We start from the raw sequence: 21,650 nt of genomic DNA, 5'->3' as shown, positions 1-21,650 counted from the left end.
GCTCCGGGGCCTGAAGGTAGGGTGCTAGGACCTTCCTGCCCACCCACGCCGACCGGGGGCTGGGGGCAGGTGGACCCGTCCCAGCCGGGCAGGGGCCCCGCAGCAGCATACACAGATGCGCAGTAAAACAGGAGAGCTTTATGGTCCGAGTGGTGCGCAAGGACAACAAAAGAACACGAGTGTTGTGGGCCTCCCCGCTTGGCCCGCGCACGCCCGAGCTCAGGTGCGGGTGCAAAGCCGGTCGCCGTGCCTGGAAAGAGCTGCCCCCAGAGACGCGCCAGCGCCACCTGCCCTCTGCGCACAGGTGCCCCAAGGGTCTGGGGACCAGAGGTCTGCAGAGCCGGCGCAGCTGAAGCGGAGGCCGCTGCATGCAGCGGGCCTGGGTGAGTGCGTGCGGCGGGCCGAGGGCAAGCAGGGGCCGGGCAGGCGACGGGAACATTGCCCCAACCCTGCAAACAGCCTCACGGGCTTCCTCGGCCTCAGTCCCATCCCTGAGAAGCGCTGGGGGCCGGCTGCCCCTCCCCGCAGGGCAGGCCCAGCGCCCCCAGCACACGCGGAGCGCCCTGCGGTCTGCGCGCCAGGCCTAGAGCTCCTCGTAATCGCCGCCCCCGCGGAGGTGGCCGCCCGGGGCCCCGCCCCCCAGGAAGGCCTCCAGCTCGTCGACCGCAGGCCTCTCTGTGCCCCGCCGCCGCCGCCGCTCCTCCCGATCCTTGTCCTCCGCTTGGTCCCTGCTCTTCTTCCGCCGGCTCTTCTTCTTCGCGGCCTTCTCTTCCTCCTGGGGGTGGGGGGGCGTGCAGCGTCACCCGGGGGCTGGGAGAGCTGGGCCCGCCCTGGGGCCCACGCTGCCCAGGGGCACCCGGGAGGGCTCAGGGAGCGTGTGTACCTCTCTGGCCTTCTTCTTCTTCTTCTTCTTCTCCTTCGAGGGAGGCCTGCCCTCCTTATCTGCACGGATAAGACGCAGCCTCAGCTCCCCGTGGACCAGAGGCCAGGCCCTCCCCGGGCCTCCCGGACTGGTGTGAGCCTGGGAGTGGGCGGGTCTAGCAGAGGCCCTGAGCCGGGGTCCCAGTGTGAGCACAGCCCAGAGTGAACAGCCAGCACCTCAAGCCTCTGCCCTGGGTCTGGGTGGGGCCCTGGCTACAAAGGCAACAGGAGCCGCTCCTGTGGACGGGCCGACACTTCAGCACCAGGACAGGCCCAGGAAGGTCCTTTCCTCCCCACTTTGGGGACGAGGCAGTTCCAGGACCGGCCCAGGTGACGCTGCTGGGCTCGAGCTGCCCAGGGTGGAGGCTGGGGATGAGGCAGGGAGCGGTGGAGCTGGCCAGGGTCGTCATGGGGCACATGGGGGCTCAGCAACGCAGGGCCGGACTGAGGGCTCAGAAGAGCTTGCGGCAGCGCTGCCCACGCCGCCAAACGCCTCCCCTGTGGCCACTCGGTCAGCTGCCTCAGCTGCCCACCCTTCCAGCCTGGTCCTGGCCTGAAAGCCTGGGATGTCGTCAGAACACAGCCGGACCCCAAGCAGGACAGAGAAAAAAGAAGGGACTGGGCTTCCGGCCCCGCGGGATGGCCTCGCTGCTTGCGCCCCTGTGCTCTGGGGCCCCCAGGTTCAAAGGCACAGGTAAGGGGGTCAGAAACATGGCCCCTGGCTGGGACACAGTACAAGTCACCAGTGCCGACGCTGTTGGATGGGGAGGGAGGGGCAGGCGTGTCGCCCCGCAGCTACCTTCCTCGCTGCTCTCCTTGCGGCCTGTGTTCTCCAGCCCCAACCCGAAGAGATCCGAGTCGTTCTTCAGTCTGAAGGAGGGGGCAGGGGGTTTGGGGGGCGGGGTCGGCTGGACAGGGCCGGCTTCCTCATCCGTCACGTCCGAGAGGTCCTCTCGCACCGGGAACTCACCCTGGAGAAGGAGCGGGCAGGTGGGCCGCTGAGCCCCTCCCCAGTTCCCTGTCACATGACTCCGTAAGGAGGCTCCTGCGCCGGCCCCGCACCACGGGCTCACCCAGAGTGACGACAGCCCAAGCGGGGCAGCCGTGACGCCGAGGCCCCCCACCACATCCTCCCCAGAACGGGGGCAGCCTGGGCCTGGCACACGCAGCCCCCTGCGGGGCAGCCCTCCCTGCTCAGCCAGGCTGCCCTGACTCACGCCCCGCGAGACCCCTGCTGCGTTCTCGTGCCTCCCGTGCCTTTCTGCCATTCCCCACCCACCACTCGCCCTGGACTCGGAGGCAGCGTGGTGCCAAGATCGGTCCTCACCGCTCTCCGCTGAGCATCTGAGTCACTCTCAAAGTCAGGGTCGTCCATGACGAAGGAGAGCATCTGGGCGGCAATAGGCCCCTCGGGGTCACTCTCCGATGACACCTGCTTATCCCCCCCGTCCTCCAGCCCCGGAGAGGAGCCCTCAGTGCCGCCTGGCCAGTGGGGCTCTGTGGCCTTGGGAGCTGCGTCCTGGTGTGGCCTCGAGGCCTTCGTGGAGGAACTGCAGGACACACAGGAGGGTCACGGAGCCTGAGGCTACCCTCCCCCGCAGGACACCCCTTCCTTCCCACCCCCAACATACCGTTTGGTCCCTGGTTCAGAGCACTTCTGGGGGGCCAGGACGGTGGCCTCGTGGCGCCCTGCCGCCACCTCTTCCTCCTCGCTGGACAGAGTGATGTGCTCCCTGGGGATGGGGCCCGTGGGGGGCAGGGGCCTACTAGGCGGCTTATCTTCAAGGTCCACGTCGTCCTGGAAACCCGCCACCATTGGGTTCCCTCCTGGGGCCTCCCCATCACTGCAAAGGACAGGCAGGGCAGTCAGAGGTCACGAGTGGGGTACGGAGCGCCCACCCTCACCACCAGGCCGCTCTGTGCCAGGCAAGGGCCCTGACGGCGGGGTTGTCCACCCTTGCATGGACGCAGCAAAGGGGGATGCACTTCGAGGGTGGCCTTGGGGGCTGTCCCCTGTAGGGGACCCACCACACTGCAGCAGAGCTGTGGCAGAGGTCGACAGGAGAGCAGGTGTGAGGTGGGCTGAGGAGAGGACAGAGATGCCCCTGTGCGGCGGGAAGCCACGGCGGGGCCCGCGGGTGGACACCTGAAGTGGGTGCCCTCCCGTGGGGCGAGTGGGGTGAGGGGTGTGGGGCCCAGGGTGATGAGGGGCTTGGTGATGCCGGGGCCCTCCCTTGGCAGGGGCACAGTGCTGGCTTCGGCCTGGTATTTTGCACTTTGGGACACGCGGTGGTGGTGGAGGCGGAGCGGCGGGCCTCACTCGGGCTCGGCACCGGGAAGGGAGAGTGTGCGCCGGGCCTCGAGCCTCTCCCGTGCGGCCCTGACCGGCCACCTGCTGCGGGAGAAGCTGACGGGCAGCTCTTTGGCCCCAGGGTTCCTCCTTCCACCCAGCCAAGGCTCTCAAGTGGCATCAGCCCGAGGAAGTCACTGACAGGAAGATGCCGCCGACAGGCGGGTCACCGGCTCCCTGCTCCCTCCCTGCAGGTGTGAGGCTGCGCTTCCCTCAGCTCCTCAGGCCCAGCTCTGCTTCTGTCCCCAGAGCCCAGATGGGGTGCCTGTCCCCTCCGCCCGCCCAGTGCCAGGGAGGCAGCAGAGTCCACACCTGACGGGCCGAGGGCCAAGGCTGAGGACGGCAGCAGCTACCCGCCTGCCTTCCAGGCCCCGCCCTTACCTGTCACTGTCCTGCGGGACCTTGGCTCCAACTTTCTTTTCATCCTTTGGGGGGGCTACGTCCTCCAGGAAGCTGCGGTCAAGACTGTCGTCAGGAACAAAGTCCTCCACGTTCTGGACTCTTGCTGGGGCCTCTGAAGCTGGGGCCGGCTCTGTGGACAGCAGGCACCAACTCTTGCCCAGCGCCCAGCCCAGCCGGGTCCACCCCAGGCTGGGCCACAAGCAGGATGCTGTGTGGCTAGGCTGTGCGGCTGCCTGCCCAGCAGGAAGAAGGGGGACCCCATCCTGGCCGGCAAGGGCTCCCGTGGCCAGGGAGACAGGGCTGTGCCCCACTTGGGATGCCTGTGCCCACCTCCCGAGGGCTGCTTCTGGGGCCTACCTGGGGGTGAAGGGGCCACCTCGGCCGCCGGCGAGGTCCCGAACAGCCGCGAGATGATGCTGCGCCGCGGGGGTGCCGCGGGGACCAGGGGGTGTGCGGGGGCTGGCGGCGCCTCCGAGGGGCAGGGGGCCCCCGGGCAAGCCGAGGGGGCCTGGAGGGGCGGCTGCGGAGCCGGCTGGGGTGTGCTGGGGCTGGAGCTCCCCGTGGACACTGCACTCAGAGGCACCACAGGAGATGGGGAGCCCGAGGATGGACTCTGCCCGTTGGTGGCCAGCGGGGACGCGTGGCCACGGCTGCGGGCCTCCATCATCTCGAGGAAGCTGGGGGCAAACAGGGCAAGGGGTGAGAAAGCCACCTCCCCACGCCTCCTCCTCTGAGGCTCCTCAGAGGCTGCTGCTGCTGTGCTGGTGGGGACGGGGTGTCCCCGCTCTCAGGCTCAGAGCCCCTACCTGCCTTTCCAGGTTTCCCAGCGCAGGCTGGTGGCAAACACTGCAAGCGCCCCCAGGGCGGGGAGTGACAGGTGCGAACACAAACACTGGCTGGGAGTCTCTTCCCGAAAGGAGAAGGGTGCGCGTGTGCAGACAGGCAGGCTTCGCTGTGCCCCCGCCCTATGCCCCCTGACCCTGTTTCTAGAACCCACCTACAGGGACAGGCTGCAACCCTCCCAGACAGGGAGGGGCCTAGACCCGGGCAGCCTGGGCCCGACCGTCCCACTGGCTGAGGACCCTGGTGTCACCTAGGCCTGTAGCAGGGCCCTCCTCCCGTGGGGTGGGCTTTCAAACAGAAGGTGTGGAATGGAGAGCCGGCCTGTGCTTGTGGGCCGGGGTCCCAGGGGGCTGGGGTGTCCGGGCCGGCCGGCCTCACCTCTAGGTTGGTATTTGGGTGAGGGGGTGGGGGGTGGGAGGAAGGACGGGCAAGGCACTGGGTCCTGGCGCAGGCTGGGAGCGGATCCGCCCCAGACCTCGTCCGGTCCCCCAGCTGCTCAGGGGAGGTCACAGGGACACCACAGCCGAGCCCCCCCATGGTGCCGCCTTCTTCCAATGGCCTGGTCCCGGGGGCTGGCTGGGGACGGACGCTGTGGGGAGGCTCCAGATGCCACCTCCCCAGGGACCCTATGCTTGGTGACGCCGGGCGCCCAAGCTCTCCGTCAGAGGACACCTTGCAGGAGCTGGTCAGCCCCAGGGTGGCATCCACAGAGAGGCCAGCCTGGCAGACGGAGCAGGTGAACCCCCCCCGCAAGAATAACTCCTGCTGCCCCCCCTCTCGCTGTTCCAGGACCAGCAGCTGGATCTTTCTCGGGAGACCCAAAGGCCCTTCCTCGAGTCCCTCTGGGGCAGCTGGGAGGTGCGAGGGTCCTGCCTGGGCCACAGCCAGAGCCCGTGCTCCAGGCCGTGAGCACAGGTGGGGCAGCAGCCTGCGCCCCACCCCCCAGCCCCAACATTTGGATAATTCAACAAAACAAAGGAAGCACCTGTTTTTAGGGGTGGTTCAGGGTTAGGCCTTCCCCCACGAGCTGTGGAAGGCGGACGGGCCTGCTACCTGCTCTGGGCGCCCCAAGACCCTGCGAGGGCAGAGGAGGGCCTGCCCGGGGGCTGCTCCCCGCCCGCTCGGCCGTCCTGTTGGAAGTGGCAGGACAACGCCCCTTCCTCCACTATCAAGGGCCAGGAGATTTCGTTCCCACCCAACACGCCTTCCCAAGGTCAAGGAGCTCTCTCCACTGGCATCAACCTCGGAAACCTATGTCAAAACAGGGACGGGGCCTCGGCTGGAAAACGCCAGGGTGGCCGGTCTTGCTGGGGCCTGCGGTGGACACGTGGCCGGGTCAGCGGCTCCCCCTTCTGCATGCCAGGTGGCCGACAGGCGGGCCGGTCTGGACAGAGGCAGAGCTAGAGCTAGAGCGCCTACAGCCGCACCGGGCCCGCACGCCGTGTTCCCTCCACCCCCGCAAGGCACGCAGCTGTCTGAGGGCAGCAGCTGCAGAAGCACCTCCGTGAACTGCCGGCCACGCTGTGTGCCCGTCACACCCGGTTAAAGCAGGCCGGGCCCGAAGTGCTCAGTGGGCGGGGGCGGCAGGGCCCTGGGGTGTCCAACCTCACATCCTCAGGGCCAGCAGGAGCCCGGTATCTGCTTCCCAAGAAGAGCCGAGGCCTGACAGCGTGGAGAGAGCCACCCTCGCCCCCTTCCCATGGGGCCTGGACCACATTCAAAGCTGAAATGACTCCATTTCTTTGAGCAACACACCTCCACGCGGACAGATCTACCCGGGTGGGTGGCACTCAGGCTGCGGGCCCGCTGAGCGCACACCCGAGCTCAGAGGGAGGCCTGGCCCACAGGGTGCACGTGCCACCTGCCCACAGAGCCCCGCCTGCAGGGTCTAAATGCTGAGGGCAGCCGCGGCCGACATACATGTCGTAGTTCTGGTCCTCGGTCTCCTGCTGCACGGACAACTCCTCCAGCGTGGCATCGATGTCCAGCTGGTTCGTCTCCAGCTGCCGCAGCAGCGTCTCTCTCTACAGAAAGGAAGCAGACACCTGAGCCGGGACCGTCGCTGCGGTGAGCCACCCCTTCAGCCTGGCGCCCCTCTCGGCGGGCCCTTGATGGACAAAACCACCTGAAGCTGAGTGCCTGGAGCCGGGAGCCCGCACGGCCTCGCCCAGGGGGGCATGATGCCTCGGCTGCTCTGCAGGGCTCCAGGGGCAGAGGTCGTGATGCGAGCGAACCGCCCAGAGAGACAGCGCCCTGTTCACACAAGGTACCCTAAAGTGTAAGAAGCCCCAACACTTGCTGAAAACCACGCGCTTCCTGCCAGCCCCAGGCTCAGGACCAGCAGTGGCTTCCAGCTTCCATCCTGCCCGATGCCACCCCCCAACCCGCGCTGCGGGCGTTTTCCTGCGATTTGTGTGCACGTTTTACTTGGACAGAAAATGAAAGGGACTCCTTCAGGCGACGAGGATCAACACCCAGGAAAGGGTGGCCAGCACGTCTGCGAGGTCTGGACACCCTGAAAACGCCCGCCGCCCTGGCCTGCAGAGGCCTCATCCCGTCAAAAGAAGGCGAGAGGAAAGGAAAGAGCCGCTCGCCCGCGTAAGTTCCACATCCTTCTGGAGAAGGGCCACGGGTCAACGTCCCAGTGACAAGCCGTGTGGGTGACACGTGCCCCGCCATGTGATGAGCAGGGCAGTCACCTCTGGGGTCTCGCGCACAAAAGCCCATCGCCCATCTGAGGTCAGATAGACCCTGAGCCAGGCACGTCTGAAGCACTGTCACAGCCCAGCGCAGCCGCGGAAGAGTGACCGGCACGTGTGGGGTGGGCTGGGTGGGGCCCAGGACAGAGGGCCGGCGGGAGGTGCCGACAAAGCCTGGTTCTGTGGTCTTGATGGGAACACGTGGGAACATGAGGCTGCAATCGGGGAACTGAACCGGGGCACGGAACCCTCTGCGCCCTCTGCAAACCGACAACTGTTCCCAAATACGAAGGTCAATAACACCAAGAGCAAAGGGCTGCACAGTAGGCAGGGGCCCGAGGCAGGGGCTTCTCGGGCCCATCACGGCACCTGTCGCCAGAGAGGGGCCAGGTCCACAGCGGGGACACAGCGGCACGGCCACAGGGAGGATCCGAGGCGTCCTGATCTGGGTGCCGGGGCCGAGTGCACCTCCTCGGTGAGGACGGACACACGAGGGCCCCAGCAGGGGTCAGCGCAGAGGGTCGCAGCTCCCGGGAAGAACACGCAAGGACACCCATGTTCTCCCGCAGCTGGTGGGTCCGTGGCTCCAGAAAGGCCCAGGTCCCAGACCACCAGGCAAGGGGAGGGGACAGGGTGGGCCACCCAGGGGCCGCCAGCATCCGCACACGGCATCCTAACTGACGGCCTCGCTCCAACCAAACCACCAAGCTGCCCGCCCGCTCGGGCCCCGTCCCTGCGCCACAGCGGCCCTGGCAGATCAAGCCCCACCCCCTGCACCCTGCCAGCAGGGCTCACCTGGAGCTGCAGGAATGGGATGTTGAAGAACCTGTGCAGGTACTTGAGCCCGAAGCTGTTCTTCATGGAGGACTCGGCGTAGCGGAAGTAAGAAGACCCTGGGGGCCTGTTCGTGAAAAGCACGGAGACATGAGACACGGTGGTGGCAGCGGGCAGCCTGGCCTGGCCCCTCCGGGCCGGGCCACCCTTGGCGCCAGCACCCCCTTGCAGGGCTGAGTCGCCTCCTGTGGGTGACGGGCTCATGGTCCACAGGCGGAGACCTGAAGTTCAGAGGGCTCTGCCTAGCCGGGCGCCCACCAGGGGATGCCTGGACCAGGAAGATGCTGCCTGCCTGCCCGGCAGGACCTCGAGGCACCATCCCCAGTGCCCGGCCCCGGCCTCAGAGATGGAGGGAGGCCGCCCCCACCTGGCACCTGGGACTGCTCGGTGCCAGGAAGCCAGGTGCCCACCCACACCCCGCCCTCCAGGTCTGCGTCCCCATCCCGGAGGGGCAGGGTGCGGGCCAGGCGGGGCAGGGAAGCCGGGGGAGCTGGCGCACCTGGGGACCCGGGGCCGTGCAGCTGGGTGGGCGGCCAGGGCTCGAGGCAGAGGAGGGCGCAAGCAGGAGCGTCCCAGGCGGACAGGCCGACCGCAGCAGCCGCGCCTGCGAGCTGGCACCCACCTGTCCAGGTTGTCGATGAAGTCTCGCGCGTCGTCGGGCAGGATGACGCGGTGCTCGCCCATGTCGCGGTAGTTCCCCAGCACGCACACAGGCACGTGCGTTGGCACTTTGGGAAGCTCCCGGAGAATGTAGTTGAAGGTCCTTGGGAGGCGCATGTGGGGAGAGACCCGCCTTAGCTTCCGCCCCCAGGGAACAGCGTGGCTGAATGGCCAGCATGCACACTGCCCACGGCCAGCCCTCAAGAAGCACTGAGTGGGCCAGCGCCCTCACCACTGCTTGGTGATGTCGAACATCATGACCACCCCGTTGCAGTTCTTGTACACGTCCAGGAACTCGGCATCCAGGGCCATCTCGGACTCCGCCTAGGGATGGGGGAATCGGGCCTCAGAGACGGTGCCCCAGGCCAGGTCCCACAGGCGAGCACCCGCCAGCTCCTGGGAAAGGCTGAACAGGACTTTTACAACTGAAAAGACAATGGCTATTTTCATTTTGGGAAAAAGAAACATAGACGCAAGGTTATCTGGGGTGGAGGCCACACCGTGCCTGCCCTCAGCTGAGGGTCTTCCGCATTGGCCATAGGCAGCGTCCCGACCTTGGGGCTCACAGACGCTCCACTCTGGGACAACTGAGCTGAAGAAATGCGTCGCACAGCTGACGATGCATGTCCCAGAGAACCTTCCAGAGCACACACACCAGGGAGGCTGCAGTGCTGGGGGCGGTGGCAACATGCCCACAAAGACCACACAGACCTGGGCCAGGCGGTCACTGGATCTTCCTAACCTAAAAGGGAACCCTAAAGGCTGCCCGCCGTCAGGAGGCCGTCTACGGACAGGAGGACCCGGAGAGAAGGGCCCTTGGAAGCCGTCAGAAAGCTTTGCAGCTGGCCCCTGAATTCTTTGTGTCGAGGTGGCGGCCGTGGTGAGAGCCCTCTCGGAGCCACACTCATGCCCACGTGTGCCTGGGGCCACACCTGAAGGTGTGCCTATGCTTTTAATGGCTGAGGCCTTTGTAACACGGATATAAAATTTGGCCACTTCACCTAAATACCTCTCAGGTCACCCCAACTCCGAGTAGGGTCTGGCGGGCATCCCTGACACAGAGCAGCAGCTCAGGTGACCCCAGCCACCCCAACGCGACCAAGGGCAGCACGGGAGTGGCCACTGAGTGCACCTGAGTCCACCGCCACAGACGGAGTCCTCAGGAGGGCCAGGCCAGGTGGGAGGCAGAGGGGTCTGAAGAACAGATGCCTGCTCACAACCCCCCACCCGAAAGAGTGGGCCACGTGGGAGCAGGCGCAGCTCACCTCCTGGGGCTCATTCTCCATCTTCAAGGCATCGCCTCGCTTCTTGCATTTTCCTTAAGAAAAGACACAAAGTCACGGGTGGAAATGCTGGGCCCAAGGATGGCCTGAGGGGGCAGCAGCCCCTCCTTGTGTCCCACTGCCCCCCATGCCCCTGCCCCCGCCTCCAGTAGGTGCCTTATGGGCTGGGGTTGGAGCCGCCGGGACCCTAGGGCAGGACATGGCCAGGACCCCAGGGAGGCCACGGAGGCTCCCTGAGCCGGTGCTGAGGGTGGACGAGCTGGGCTTGGGGCCAGGAAGCCGTGGAACCACCTGAGCAGTAAGAGCTCCCATGCCCAGCCTCCCTTCCCTCCATCTCAGACATTTCTGACAGGGGAGAAAGGACCACTCGTCACCCTAGGGTCCTGGGGCCCTCAGTCTCAGAGCAGCGGGCTAGGTGAAACCAACAAGCCGGGGTTCGTTTATTAGAAGGCCGCCCTCTGCCTCTTCCACAGCCTCTCCCAGAACCTCTCACCACCCTCTGGTCCCGTCTCTGGAGGTGCCCCAGCTCAACAGACGCTGGCCACCTCGCGCCCTCCCAGTGGATGCCTGGGGCCATGGGGTCGAGGCCCGAGCACCACGACTGCCGACAGGTGTGGCCAAAGCCCAGGACGTGCCACCACCACCCAGCTGCGAGCAGAGCGGAACCTGGGCCGGTGCTCCTGGGAGGAGGGCCGGGCAGCCAGAGTTACGCCGCGCCCACGCCCGCCACGAGGGGCACCATTTCTCAGCCGCTGCCACCCCCCTCCAACTCGATGCCCTTTGCTGCTGTGGACGAGCCTCGGACCGTGTCCAACAGGGGACCAGTCAGGGTGGTAGAGAAGGCACGTTTCCTCCCCACTCTGCAGATGACACCAGATGACGGAGCCGTGGGGATGCTGGACGCTCATACGGAATGCTGCCCCTGCCCCTGGCCACCAGCACACGAGCAAGCCTCCTCTCCACGCCGCAAGGAGCTCTGTGGTGAACAGCCACCCAGGGAACTGTGGCCAGCCCATCACTGCCCTTCCATGGGCGGGAAGTGGGGTGCTCGGAGGTTCCCAGAACAGGGCAGTGCCTGCCTCTGTACCATGAGGCCGTTCCCCCCACTGAAGACACGACATGCTGCTGCATGGAAGGGGTCCCGTCAGCAAAGACACAGCCCATTCTGGACATGTGCATCCTGTCCCGAATGAGTGCAGACCCAGGGAGTCGGAGCCAGGCACGCGGGGCAGGGGTGCGGGATGTGCTGGGGCACGGAGGGCAGCCTGGCCCGAGCGACGGCTCCCCCTCACATCTGGGATGGCGGCTGGGCTGCAAGGGGCTGCTTCCTAGTGCTACCCGGCCACACGCACACAGGACGCAGTGCAAGCACGCTCTGGAGCACGAGGCCCCTCCAGGCCCTGTGGGGTTTAAGGCATCCTGGGGGCAGTAGCCCCAGCATGGCGCTCGGGCTCAGGGCAGCAGCGTCCTCACCTGGCTCGATGGGTCCTCGGGACCCAAACCCACCTCCAAAGAACGTGGTGTAGGAGAGAGTGCGTGTCCTGCACCAGAAATCACAAGCTCGTAGAAGACAACGTCCCATTGTCCCTGAAGGACGGGAGGAGCTATAGCAGGCCTGCGGGGTCCGAGGCCGGGCCTGGGGGTCGGAGGTCAAACCTGCGAGGCCAGACCACGGTGTGCACAGGGCACTGGCCCCAGGAAGGAACACGAGCATCACACAGGAGGGGCCTGTGGCCTGTGTGCGAGGAGGAGATGAATGGGATGAGACGCTGGCGGCGAACGTGCCACGCCCCCACCCCGGCCCGCCTGCTGCACACAGGCACGGCCGTTTGGGGTCTGTGTGCGTGCTGGGGTCCCCGAAAGCTCAAGCCACCTCAGAAGCCAAGGACCCTTGGCCCTGGGCCCAGGGGCAGGAACAAGTGGGCTGCCACACCCATGGTGCTGCAGGAAGGGCTCCCTGAACAGCCCCACAGAACCTCTGGGTGTGGTCCTGTCTACCCTCCATGGCCACGTGCTCAGCTCAAGTGGCTGGAACAGGTGTTTCAAGAGCAAAGACCACAGTGCCCCGACTGGTCAGCACCGGGCGCTCCATCCTGGACCACACACCCGGAGCCCGACGGCACGCTCAGCAGAGCCAGGCCTCCGATGGCCCCTGTGCCCAGGAACCAGAGTCAAGGGAACGAGGCGCCAGGAGGCGGCAGAGGAGGGGCCGCCAGCGAGGGAGAGAGGACAGCTGTTCTCCTCCACAGCACAAGCAAAGCTTGAAAGAGAAAAGCACACTCGTACAAGGATCTGACTTACCTTTGTCAACCACATCCCAGACTTCAACTTTCACGATATCGTCAGTGGCTAGAATAGGGGGGAAACAGTAAGATGAGCAACCAGTGTGAACTGCCGGTTTCACAGATGGGCCGCGCGGATGTCACTGTCCCCGCTCGGTGCCTCCCCAAGGGCCCCTGCTCCCGCCCAGGCTGGCGGGTGCTGTGCCCAGGACACCCCCTCCCTGGAAGGCAGGGAGCAATCTGGACACCTCCTCCGCTGACACGACCCCGTATCCCGAAGGGTCCCTGGGGCAGGCTCGCCCCCAGCCTGAACCCAGCCCCCGCTGGCCCCCGGCTTCTGCGGGAAGGCCCAGTGCCCTGCTCCTTGGCAGAAGCCTCTGCTCCGCTGCTTGCAGGGGGCCAGGGCAGCAGGCTCTGGGATGGGCCAGTCTGGCGTCAGGGTCTGTGCACGTGCCCGGGCCGTCAGCGGGTCCACCCACCACCCCAGGGATTCCGTGGGGAAAGGGGAGAGGCGGGGAACTGCCGGGCACCTGCCGGGCTCCTGCCACCGAGCTGCAGGGCACAAGAAGTGCGCTGTCCCCGCCAACTTCACCCAGACCGGGAAGGGGTGCCCTGGGGGGGAGGCTTCCCTGTGCAGCTGGTGGGCAGGGCAGCACGAATGCACACAGCTGTCCTACGTCGCGGCCTGGCCGTCCCCAGGAGCGAGTCGGAACTTGTACAAAGGCCCGTGTGCCCTGCTGTTGGCCCGCTGGATTTTTTTTTTCAACGGAAAGGAATGTTTAAAATGGCTCAAAGGGCTTTTGCTTTCTGGCTCCTGGGCACGCAGAGTGGATTCTCTCCCTCCCAGCAGGGCGCCCCGTGGCCGCTGTCCCCAGGCACGGAGTGGAGGTGCTGCCATTCTGCCTCCGGCCGGGTGGCCGCCAGGTGTGTTCTGCCCATCAGGCAGCCTCGCCAACAAACGCCCTCCCAGGACCCCGTGGGGACGGCACCTCACAACTGCCGCCGAGAGCCGGGCTCCAAGGCCCAAGGGGCCTCTGTCTGCCGCGGTCCAGCACGCGCTGTGGCCGGGATGCTCCCTGCCCGGAGGCTCTGCCCCTGGGAGGTGGACCGAGTCTCCCACAGGACAGGGGACTTCAGGGCCACCCCAAAGCGGCTCTGATGAGCCCCCGAGTTCACGCGTGTGCGGTGTTCCTGGGACGACCCCAGGCTGGGGGCGGGCGACGGGAGGAAGGCCCTACACTGCAGGCCCCGCCCCCCCCCCCCCCCCCCCCCGCCGCCTCACTTTTGTAGCTCCAGTGGATGCTGGTGACCTGGATCTCCTGCGTGGGGATGTACTCCTCCACGAACTTCTTGCCCTGCAGCCGGTGCCACAGGGCTGTCTTGCCCGTGTTCCTGTCCCCTCGGATCACGATCTTCACTGCGGGGAGAAAGCACAGATGAGGCAGACAGTCAAGGCAAAAGGCAAACTTTCATCCCCCGAGCGGGTCCACGCATGGCTTCTCGTGCACAGACGTGGCCAGTGTGGCTGGCGAGCCAGGAGAGCTGGGTGAGGTGGGCTGGCCGGGAGCCCCCGGAGGGACGAGGCCGTGGGCACACGCTCGCTCCCTCGGGGCACCGGCAGCCCTGCTCTCCCCCAGGCCCCCGACGGACTTCCTCCGGGGCAGGTGGTCGACCTCGGGACTCTGCACTCGGGAACGCAGTGCTCCAGAGCTGGGTGCCTGTGGGGCAGGTTGGGGCAGGCTGTGCTCACCTCTGCAGGCCCCACGGTTCCCACGTCCGCTCTCACCCTCCTTTCCCAGAGCCCTGGCATCTTCGGGGCAGGATTCTGCAGGACGCAGGGCTCCTCAAGACCACATCTGGATGACAACAGGAAACCTGGATTCTACTCTGCTTGCTCAGCCGGTGTTTAGGAGCGTGTGCACGTGGAGGGCTGGGGGCAGCGTCTCCCCCACTGGCACCGGGCACCGGGCAGGGCCGGCGTGGACTCCGTGTTTCTCACCCGGTCGTCCTGTAGGGCGCCGTCTTCTAAGTTTTCAATGTCTGGCACAAAGTCATCCGTGACATCTTATGTTCTAGGCTTCGTGGTTGCTGCTGCGTACTCTTCATCCTCCCTGATATTTGTTTTGTCTTTTTAATTAACCTTCCCAGAGGCTCGTCTACTTGACCGGTCACGCACACACACCCTGTGTGTTTTGCTGGACGCCTCCACTGACCCTTCTTAGAAACCACTTGCTCCTGCGTTTTTCTTTGTCGTTTACTTCCTTTCTTTCTTGAGGTTTCTCCTGTTCTTCTCCTGGGTTTCACACCGTACTCTCGGGTCGACCAGCACAAGTGTGTGGGCTGTTCATTGTCACTGCATTACAGATACTCCTCTGACCCATAAATTGCTTAGAAATATTTCTAAGTTTCCCCCGAAAAGCTGTCCTCTTTTGTGATTCCCATCCAGTTTGGCTCACTGTGGCCGCAGAATGTGGTTTCGTGGCACATACCCTCGGGGTCTGCTCGGACTGTCGGTTTTAGGAACGCTCCTTGGTGTGAGCGGGGCTGGGCGCAGACGCCTGCTCTTCACTGAGTCTTGCTCTCGCCCGGCCGGCTGTCTGACCTGCGCCCAGCGTGAGTCTCCACAGCTCCGGCACGAGGACCCCACGGGTGCGGCTTCCTCGTGGCTGATACTGACCCACCGCGTGGTTCCACGACCCTGCTTTCAACCTTTCTATGCCATCGTGTGTTGGACGTGTCTCTTACACATCACACAGCCAGAAAGAAATCAAATCGCAGTCTCTCTTTCACTGGTGCATCTGCCTGTTCACATTCCCTGGTTGCCAACAGCGGCGGGTAACCCCCTCCGCCACGTGCGGTCATTTCCAGTCACTGCCGGGGCTCCCTCCCCTCTTTTCTGCCTCTTTCATGTTGGGCGAGGGTTTTTTTAATTCCCCTTTTGCCTGGTATTTATTTGGAGGGTTTGAGATCTGTTTCTTTTCTTAAATCTTTAACACACACCTTTGCTGCAGTGAAGCCTGAAGTTAACACGTGTCCTTCGCTCCCACGTAAACACACTCTGGTCAGCGCCATCGTGGGTTACACGCTGATTGCTAGCGTCTGGCTCCTCCTGCGTTCCCCACGGTAGTCATGGTGCTTGTTCACCCATTTCCGTGCTGACCTGTGCCTTGCAAACCTCCTCCATCTCCCGAGCTCCCTCTCCATCTGTCTGGAGTACCTCCTCCGGGACTTATTTCAGCAGGAACCTTCGCACAGAAACTGTCCAGCTTAGACCGAGAGGGGCTTAATCGCACTCACTCACTTGGCGTAGATTTCTAGGCCGACCAGGATTTCCCCACAGGAACGTCTCCACACCATCACTGTCGGCGTGTTGTCAGGCTCCTGGCTGTCCCTCTGCTTGCACTGGTCGCTTCTACAATTCTCCTCTTTGACTTTGCTGTCCTGAAATTCCCATGATGTGTCCAACTCTGGGAGTCTGAAAGCCCTGGCCTTGGGTTTCTTGGAGTTTCACGTACTCCGGGAACTCCGGGAAGTCCTAGCCTGCATTTCTGCAGTAACTACCTCTTCTCCACCCCTGCTATTCTTTCCTTTTGAGACTCAGATCACATGTGTGTGGGCATCGCTCAGTTCTGGGCCCGCATCCCCCTGCCAGGTGCCAACTCCACCTTCAGCTATTACGCTGCCTCGCCCACCTGCCGGCTTTTTGTTTGCGTGACCGTGCTCTTTCATTTCTGGAGAGTCTCTTTGGTTCTTTTTTCAAACACGGCTTGTCAGTCCAGAGTCTTGATATAATCTTAGAACTACTTCCTTCTTTTATATCTTTACCAATTTTAACATGTATTGATATTTGTTTTCTATTCTGGTTTGAGAATGAAAAATCTTAATTTTCTCTCTCTTCAACTGAAATCCTTTTAAAATTTGAAATTTACTCTTCAAAAAAGTTAATTAGAAGAAACCGTACAACGTCAGAAATAAATAAAATGACCTGCTTTCATCCATTAAAAAAAGGAATTGGCCTCTACTTTTAAATTAAAAAGTCCAATCAATCTCAGAACCTTGGACACTGGCTCAGATAAGTTAAATAAGTGATCCACTGAAAAACCTGTAATTAAGATTCTCCCAAGAAGCGATGAGGAGCCCTTACTTAGGAAGCACGTGGCGCTTTACGCCAGGCGTTTTACTAAACAGAATAACTCTATTTCTATTCTACGTCTTTTCTTTTATTCTAAGTAAAACTACAACGCAGAAGACCCAAGAATCTCTTCTACTCCGATTCAACAGTAATTCACTCACACGGCCACACATTTCCTGCAAGACAGGGAATCTCGTTTTTGTGTTTTCATGCAACAAAAAAAAGTGCTTTATCTTGGATGCAAATGATGCAATCAATCACTCCGCAGGAGGCACAACTGAAATCCAGCGATGCCCTTTCTCCGTACCACCAGCAGGGGTCACTAGACACACGCCCAGCTGGCCACCTCCTCCTGGGCAGCCCCTCACCCCCACCGCAGCAGTGGCTCCTCTGCTCAGAGCCCTCTGAGGTGTCCCGTTCACAGAGTCCCCAGGACGGTGTGAGGGCCGCACTTCTGCGGCTTGGCCCCCCGTGCTTCTCTCCTGATCTCGCTCCGCTGTGACCCCTCGGCCCTTCTCCACGAGGCCCGCTCTGACTTTCTACGTAAAGTCCCAACCCCAGCCCCCACCCTGCTCCGTTCCTCCACCCTTCAGATGGGTGATATGGTTACCGCCTCATCATGCTTAGTGCCCACAGTCTGCCTTTCCACCCCCACTAGAATGGAAGCTCCACAAGGCAGAGACTGCCGTCTGGGTTTTCACTGATCTACGCTCAGTAAATATTTGCTAAGTAAATGAACGCTAGGGAAGGAAAACCTATAAATGAAAACGTGGCAGATCACGGGCAGCAAAGGCTCGGGAATTTGCAAATCGGCCCTGCTGGGGCAGGTCAAATAGTTTGCCAAACACAGCTGTTTATTTCTGAAAGAAAAAGCTCTCTTACCCAGAAACCAGCCTTTCAAAGGTTTCTTGGCAAGGAGGTGTTTAACTCCATTTTAAGTTCTAGCACTGAAATCCGACTGGCCAGGACTCTGGCTGTCCCAGCGTCTGGAGACTTTCTCAGTAAGGAATGCAGCCCGGAGCAAGGGCACTCTGGACGAAACGCACAAGACCGGGCCTCCTCACTGGACCCAACACGGGTAGAAAGAGCAGACCAACACAGGTAGCATCCTTCCACTTAACACGCGAATGACTTCCAAACCATGGACAACGTCCAATGTCTCATTTGGGTTTTGATTCTAAACGGGATGTGTATGCTGGGACTCTGCATGGGTGTCACTTCTCATCGTCGCAGCAATTTAAAAGAAAACGACTTATCTGCCCCAGGAGGACAAGGTTCTGTAAGAGACAATCATCAATTCTTACCCATAAAAGTCCTGAGTCTATAACTGTCATATTGCTGGTTTGCTCTCCTAAGTAAGATGTTTTGGGAAATAAATATTAGAAATGTTCTATTCTACTGACTAATAAAAAAATTTTAAAGTTTCAAAATTGCAGTATTAGCCAACTACAGGGGCAGCATCACCCTGAAATGTCCTGTGGGCACAGCACCCCGTTTCTCTCAACTGCACCACCTTTCATTCATTTTGTTCCAGATCAGAATCTGCCCCCCCCCCAACTTCCTGAGGCGGGTCTCTTCTCTGGAAGGACTCCAATGTCCTTTCTACTTTTTTTTTTTTTTTTTTTTTGCGGTACGCGGGCCTCTCACTGTTGTGGCCTCTCCCGTTGCGGAGCACAGGCTCCGGACGCGCAGGCTCAGCGGCCATGGCTCACGGGCCCAGCCGCTCCGCGGCATGTGGGATCTTCCCGGACCGGGGCACGAACCCGTGTCCTCTGCATCGGCAGGCGGACTCTCAACCACTGCGCCACCAGGGAAGCCCCATCCTTTCTACTTTTTACTCCCGCCCACCCAGGACCAGGGGGTGTGCCCACCAGGGAGTGCTTTTCCAAAGGTGAACATTTTTCAGGTCCAGTTTCCAAAGGACTAAGATTAAGTTTTAAAAAATAATACCATAAATAATAAAATTAAATAAGGGAACCAAAGGTGGATTGTAAAGACTTGTGTAAATAAGTATTTTGACTTACTATTATCCTCTTCTTGGAATGTGAGAGAAATACACACAAAATTGGTTAAAATACATGCAAAACGATCCCTCTTTTAAACCCGAAGTCTTTCCAATCAGTTTCTTAATATGGTACATTGTTACCAAAATCTGGGTCATCACAGAGACTGAAAGGCTCCCCTGAAAGTAGCAAAGGGAGGAATGTCCAGTATCTTGTAGCAATATACGGAAATACTTAAAGAGGAAAACAATTTAAAAGCAGAGAACAACATTAAAAAATCTTTAAATACCGCTAGCAGAAAGCCAGCAAGATGGAAAAACTTTAAAGAGGTCAAGAGGACGGTCAGCCTCTAGGAGCTACACAATTTACATAATTTATAACTGAGGACTGGAAACGACCTGGGCTTTCAGGGCATCTGGTAAATAACTCCTCTTTCCCGTAGGAGAAAAGAAATCTCTACAATAACAAGTAAGAGAGTAAGAGCCTGTGCCTTCTGGAGCTTTTCTAAATATATCCCTTACAAATGCTTCTTTTTTAAAAAAAGGGGGGGGGGCAAGAACGTGCGGTGTAGCTGACATTCCGTCTTCAAACGGGGTTCGAAGTCTACAAAGAAAAATCCCATAGCTCAAACTACCGAAGACGGCGGAGTCCTCCGCTCTCTTCTCTTGCGGGTGACCCCACGGTTCATGGATGGAGAGCTCCACCACCCACTTTAAGAAGCGTCATACACCACAGACTCTCCCCACGTTATGTAAGAAACCCTCTTAGACGAGGTCACCTGGGCCAATGAGGGTACCGCAGACGCACCAGGAACCGCCTAGACCAATTTCACTCGAATGTCCCACCGTGCCAGCATTCCTCGGGAATGACCCACAGGTCAGAGGGGAGCGCCGCGGGCCGAGGACTCCACCTTCTGGCCTTGGGGTCCTCTAGGACCTCCTCTCCGGCCCGCATCACCTCCCAACCCCAAGGGAACGCCCCTGGGGCACCCGCAACGTGCCCGGCACAGGTAAGGGCTCAGCTCACCTGCACACAGACGGCGAGGCCCTCGGAGCGCGACGGGTCCCCCAGCGCTTCCCGGGCGAGGCCCGCCCCGGTTACCACAAGTCCTGGACGGCGCGGCTGGGGCCTGCGGACCCCGCGGGACGGCGCCCGCTGCACCCGTGCCCCCACTTTCCACGTGCCCCCGCAGGAACCCCACGCCGGGCTACACTCACTGTTGTACTGCACCCCCTTGGCGAAGCGCCTCTGCAGCGCCTGGTTCATGGACTGCAGCCCAGCCGGGATGTTCTTGTCGCGGCCCGGAGCCTGCTCCGACCCCACCAGCTTCTTGAGCGCGGAAAACATCTTCCCGCTCCCACGTCCGAGCCCGGCGCGGCTCCCGAGTTCAGCGGCAGCGGCGGCGGCTGCGCGGCGCGGATCGCACCATGTCCCGGGCCCCGGCGACTGGGCGCCTGCCTCGAGGGCGGCTCAGGGGCTCAGCCGCGGAGGATCAGCTTCGTCCCCCGCGGAGCCCGGCGCGGCCGCTCCGCACTCGTCAGCGCCGCCATCTTGGCGCCGGCTCGGCGGGGCGCGCGGCTACGGGGCTCCGCGAGGGCCACAGGAGTGCGGCGCGCGGAGGGGTGCGCGTGCGCAGAGCGCTGCGGTCTCGGGGCGCGCGCCTACGGGGCGCCGCGAGGGCCACGGGCGTGTGGCGCGCGGAGGTGCGCTCTTGAGCCGGGCGGTGTAGGTGCGGGGCTTTGGACTCCGCAGTCCCGCCTTACGAACTGCCCCCAGGGTTTCAGCTCAGCTCAGACCCCCGTCCGCATCCCCGCCCGGACCCCCTACTCACTCTTACCCCCTGCACCCTCGGGCCCAGATCCACACCGAGCACCCCACTTCGCCGCAGACTTCCCAACGCTGTCCCCCACATCTGCGTCCCCTCAGGTGCCCCGCAGTCCTGGAAAATTGTTTATTTGTGTAACCAATGACAGCATGGGGGCGGGGTGTGCTGGCGAGGCGGGTTCTTCCTCTTCCGGTCACTTCTTCTTGGCTACCTTGAGCTTCCCCTCTATCAGCCGCTGGCCCTGCCTCTTGATCTCGGCCCGCGAGGGCACGTAACTGTGGTCCACGTCGGCGAACTGGAAGGTCTCTGCAAAGGAGCGTGGGGGGGGGGGCAGCCGCGCCCGCAGCCCGTCTGCCCCGCGAGGGTCCCCAGATCCTGGATTGTCCCCTGGCGTCCGTTCACCGCAGGGCCAATTGTACCAACGACGTATATTTCTTACTTTCTGTGTCCCTGATGCTCTGGCATTTGGGGTCTCGCACAGCCGGGGAGAGAGACAGACCAGGGCTCACCCAGCCCTTCCAGAGCCCACACTCGACCACCTCTGTTTAGCGCACACCCCAAGCCTGAATCACCCAAGGCCAGGTGCCAGGCAACTGGGGACAGCCCCTGTGCCCCAAACCTGCTGGAATTATTTGAACGGGCAGATCTTAAGCGGTGTGCCCCCTGCCTTGCCCTTCCCACAGAAACTCCAATAAGCGCCCTGACCAAGGCCTTCCCCCCTGCCTGCCTACCGGCACTGGTGCCTCCCTGTGTCACAAAAGGTGGTAAGTTCTTTCAATGGTATTAACTTCACCAAGTCACCTCCATAAATTAAAAATCCTGTGGGTGCAACTGACACACCCTTTCCATCCCTTTAGCCCCTGTGCCTCCAGGCCGCCCTGGTCAGATGCAGCAAGCGCCGTCCCCAGCCTCTGCCTCTGCACAGCTCAGGCCCACCGCCAGCTACTGGGCGGCCCGTGCCTGCGACATCCTCCCCCCTCTCCTCAAAGCTGATCCTGGTGTTCTGCTTCTCCTTCAGGGCCGAGGACTCCAGGGCATGCCTCACTTTCGTGTGGACCTGCAGGGCATGGGGACTGTCAGCTCTGAGGGCACACGGGGCGTGTGGGCACCCCCCGGGCCAGGGCTACCTCCTCTGTCCTGGGCAGCATCTGCGCTCGGTCAGCCAGGTACAGCAGCTTCCCCTCGCAGTATGCCAGCTTGCTGTACACATCCAGGGTGTCGGAGCGCAGCGCTTCCTTCTGTGGCCAGGAGGAACAAGTCGTCTCCCTCTGGCCCTTCCAGGGGACCCTCTGTACTGGGGGCCCCTCCACGCTTCCCTGGTACCTGGGCCGTGGGCAGGGGGACGCCCATCAGGCGGATGTGGAGGTTGTCGATGCCAGTTTGGATGGTCAGCAGCAGCTCTGGCTCTTGGCCATG

At 62.4% G+C, this 21,650-nt stretch overlaps 1 protein-coding gene across 4 annotated transcripts; it reads right to left on the bottom strand.

The window, feature by feature from the left end:
• Positions 1–118: 118 nt before the first annotated feature.
• On the bottom strand, positions 119–20,010 carry RABL6 (RAB, member RAS oncogene family like 6). Of its 4 annotated transcripts, none has more exons than XM_033415261.2 (16): positions 19,627–20,010; positions 13,557–13,691; positions 12,294–12,341; positions 9,975–10,027; positions 8,942–9,033; positions 8,672–8,812; positions 8,011–8,116; positions 6,437–6,540; positions 4,031–4,350; positions 3,653–3,803; positions 2,950–3,003; positions 2,553–2,765; positions 2,249–2,471; positions 1,721–1,892; positions 884–942; positions 119–775 (listed from the first exon to the last, which is right to left on the bottom strand). In XM_033415261.2, the coding sequence occupies exons 1-16, from the start codon at positions 19,754–19,756 to the stop codon at positions 584–586; spliced, it is 2,193 nt and encodes a 730-aa protein (XP_033271152.1). In that variant the 5' UTR covers positions 19,757–20,010; the 3' UTR covers positions 119–583. The 4 variants fall into 4 exon arrangements, with proteins under 4 accessions (XP_033271152.1, XP_049566634.1, XP_004285019.1 ...); XM_049710677.1 differs by lacking the exon at positions 19,627–20,010 and adding an exon at positions 19,436–19,590; XM_004284971.4 differs by lacking the exon at positions 2,950–3,003 and having other exon boundaries at positions 19,627–20,008.
• Between the last annotated feature and the right edge of the window lie 1,640 nt (positions 20,011–21,650).

The sequence above is a fragment of the Orcinus orca genome, chromosome 6 (genome assembly GCF_937001465.1).
Source record: "Orcinus orca chromosome 6, mOrcOrc1.1, whole genome shotgun sequence".
Classification (NCBI taxonomy): Eukaryota; Metazoa; Chordata; class Mammalia; order Artiodactyla; family Delphinidae; genus Orcinus; species Orcinus orca.
The sequence above is the reverse complement of the archived record's forward strand: the minus strand, read 5'-3'. Positions and strand labels throughout refer to the sequence as shown.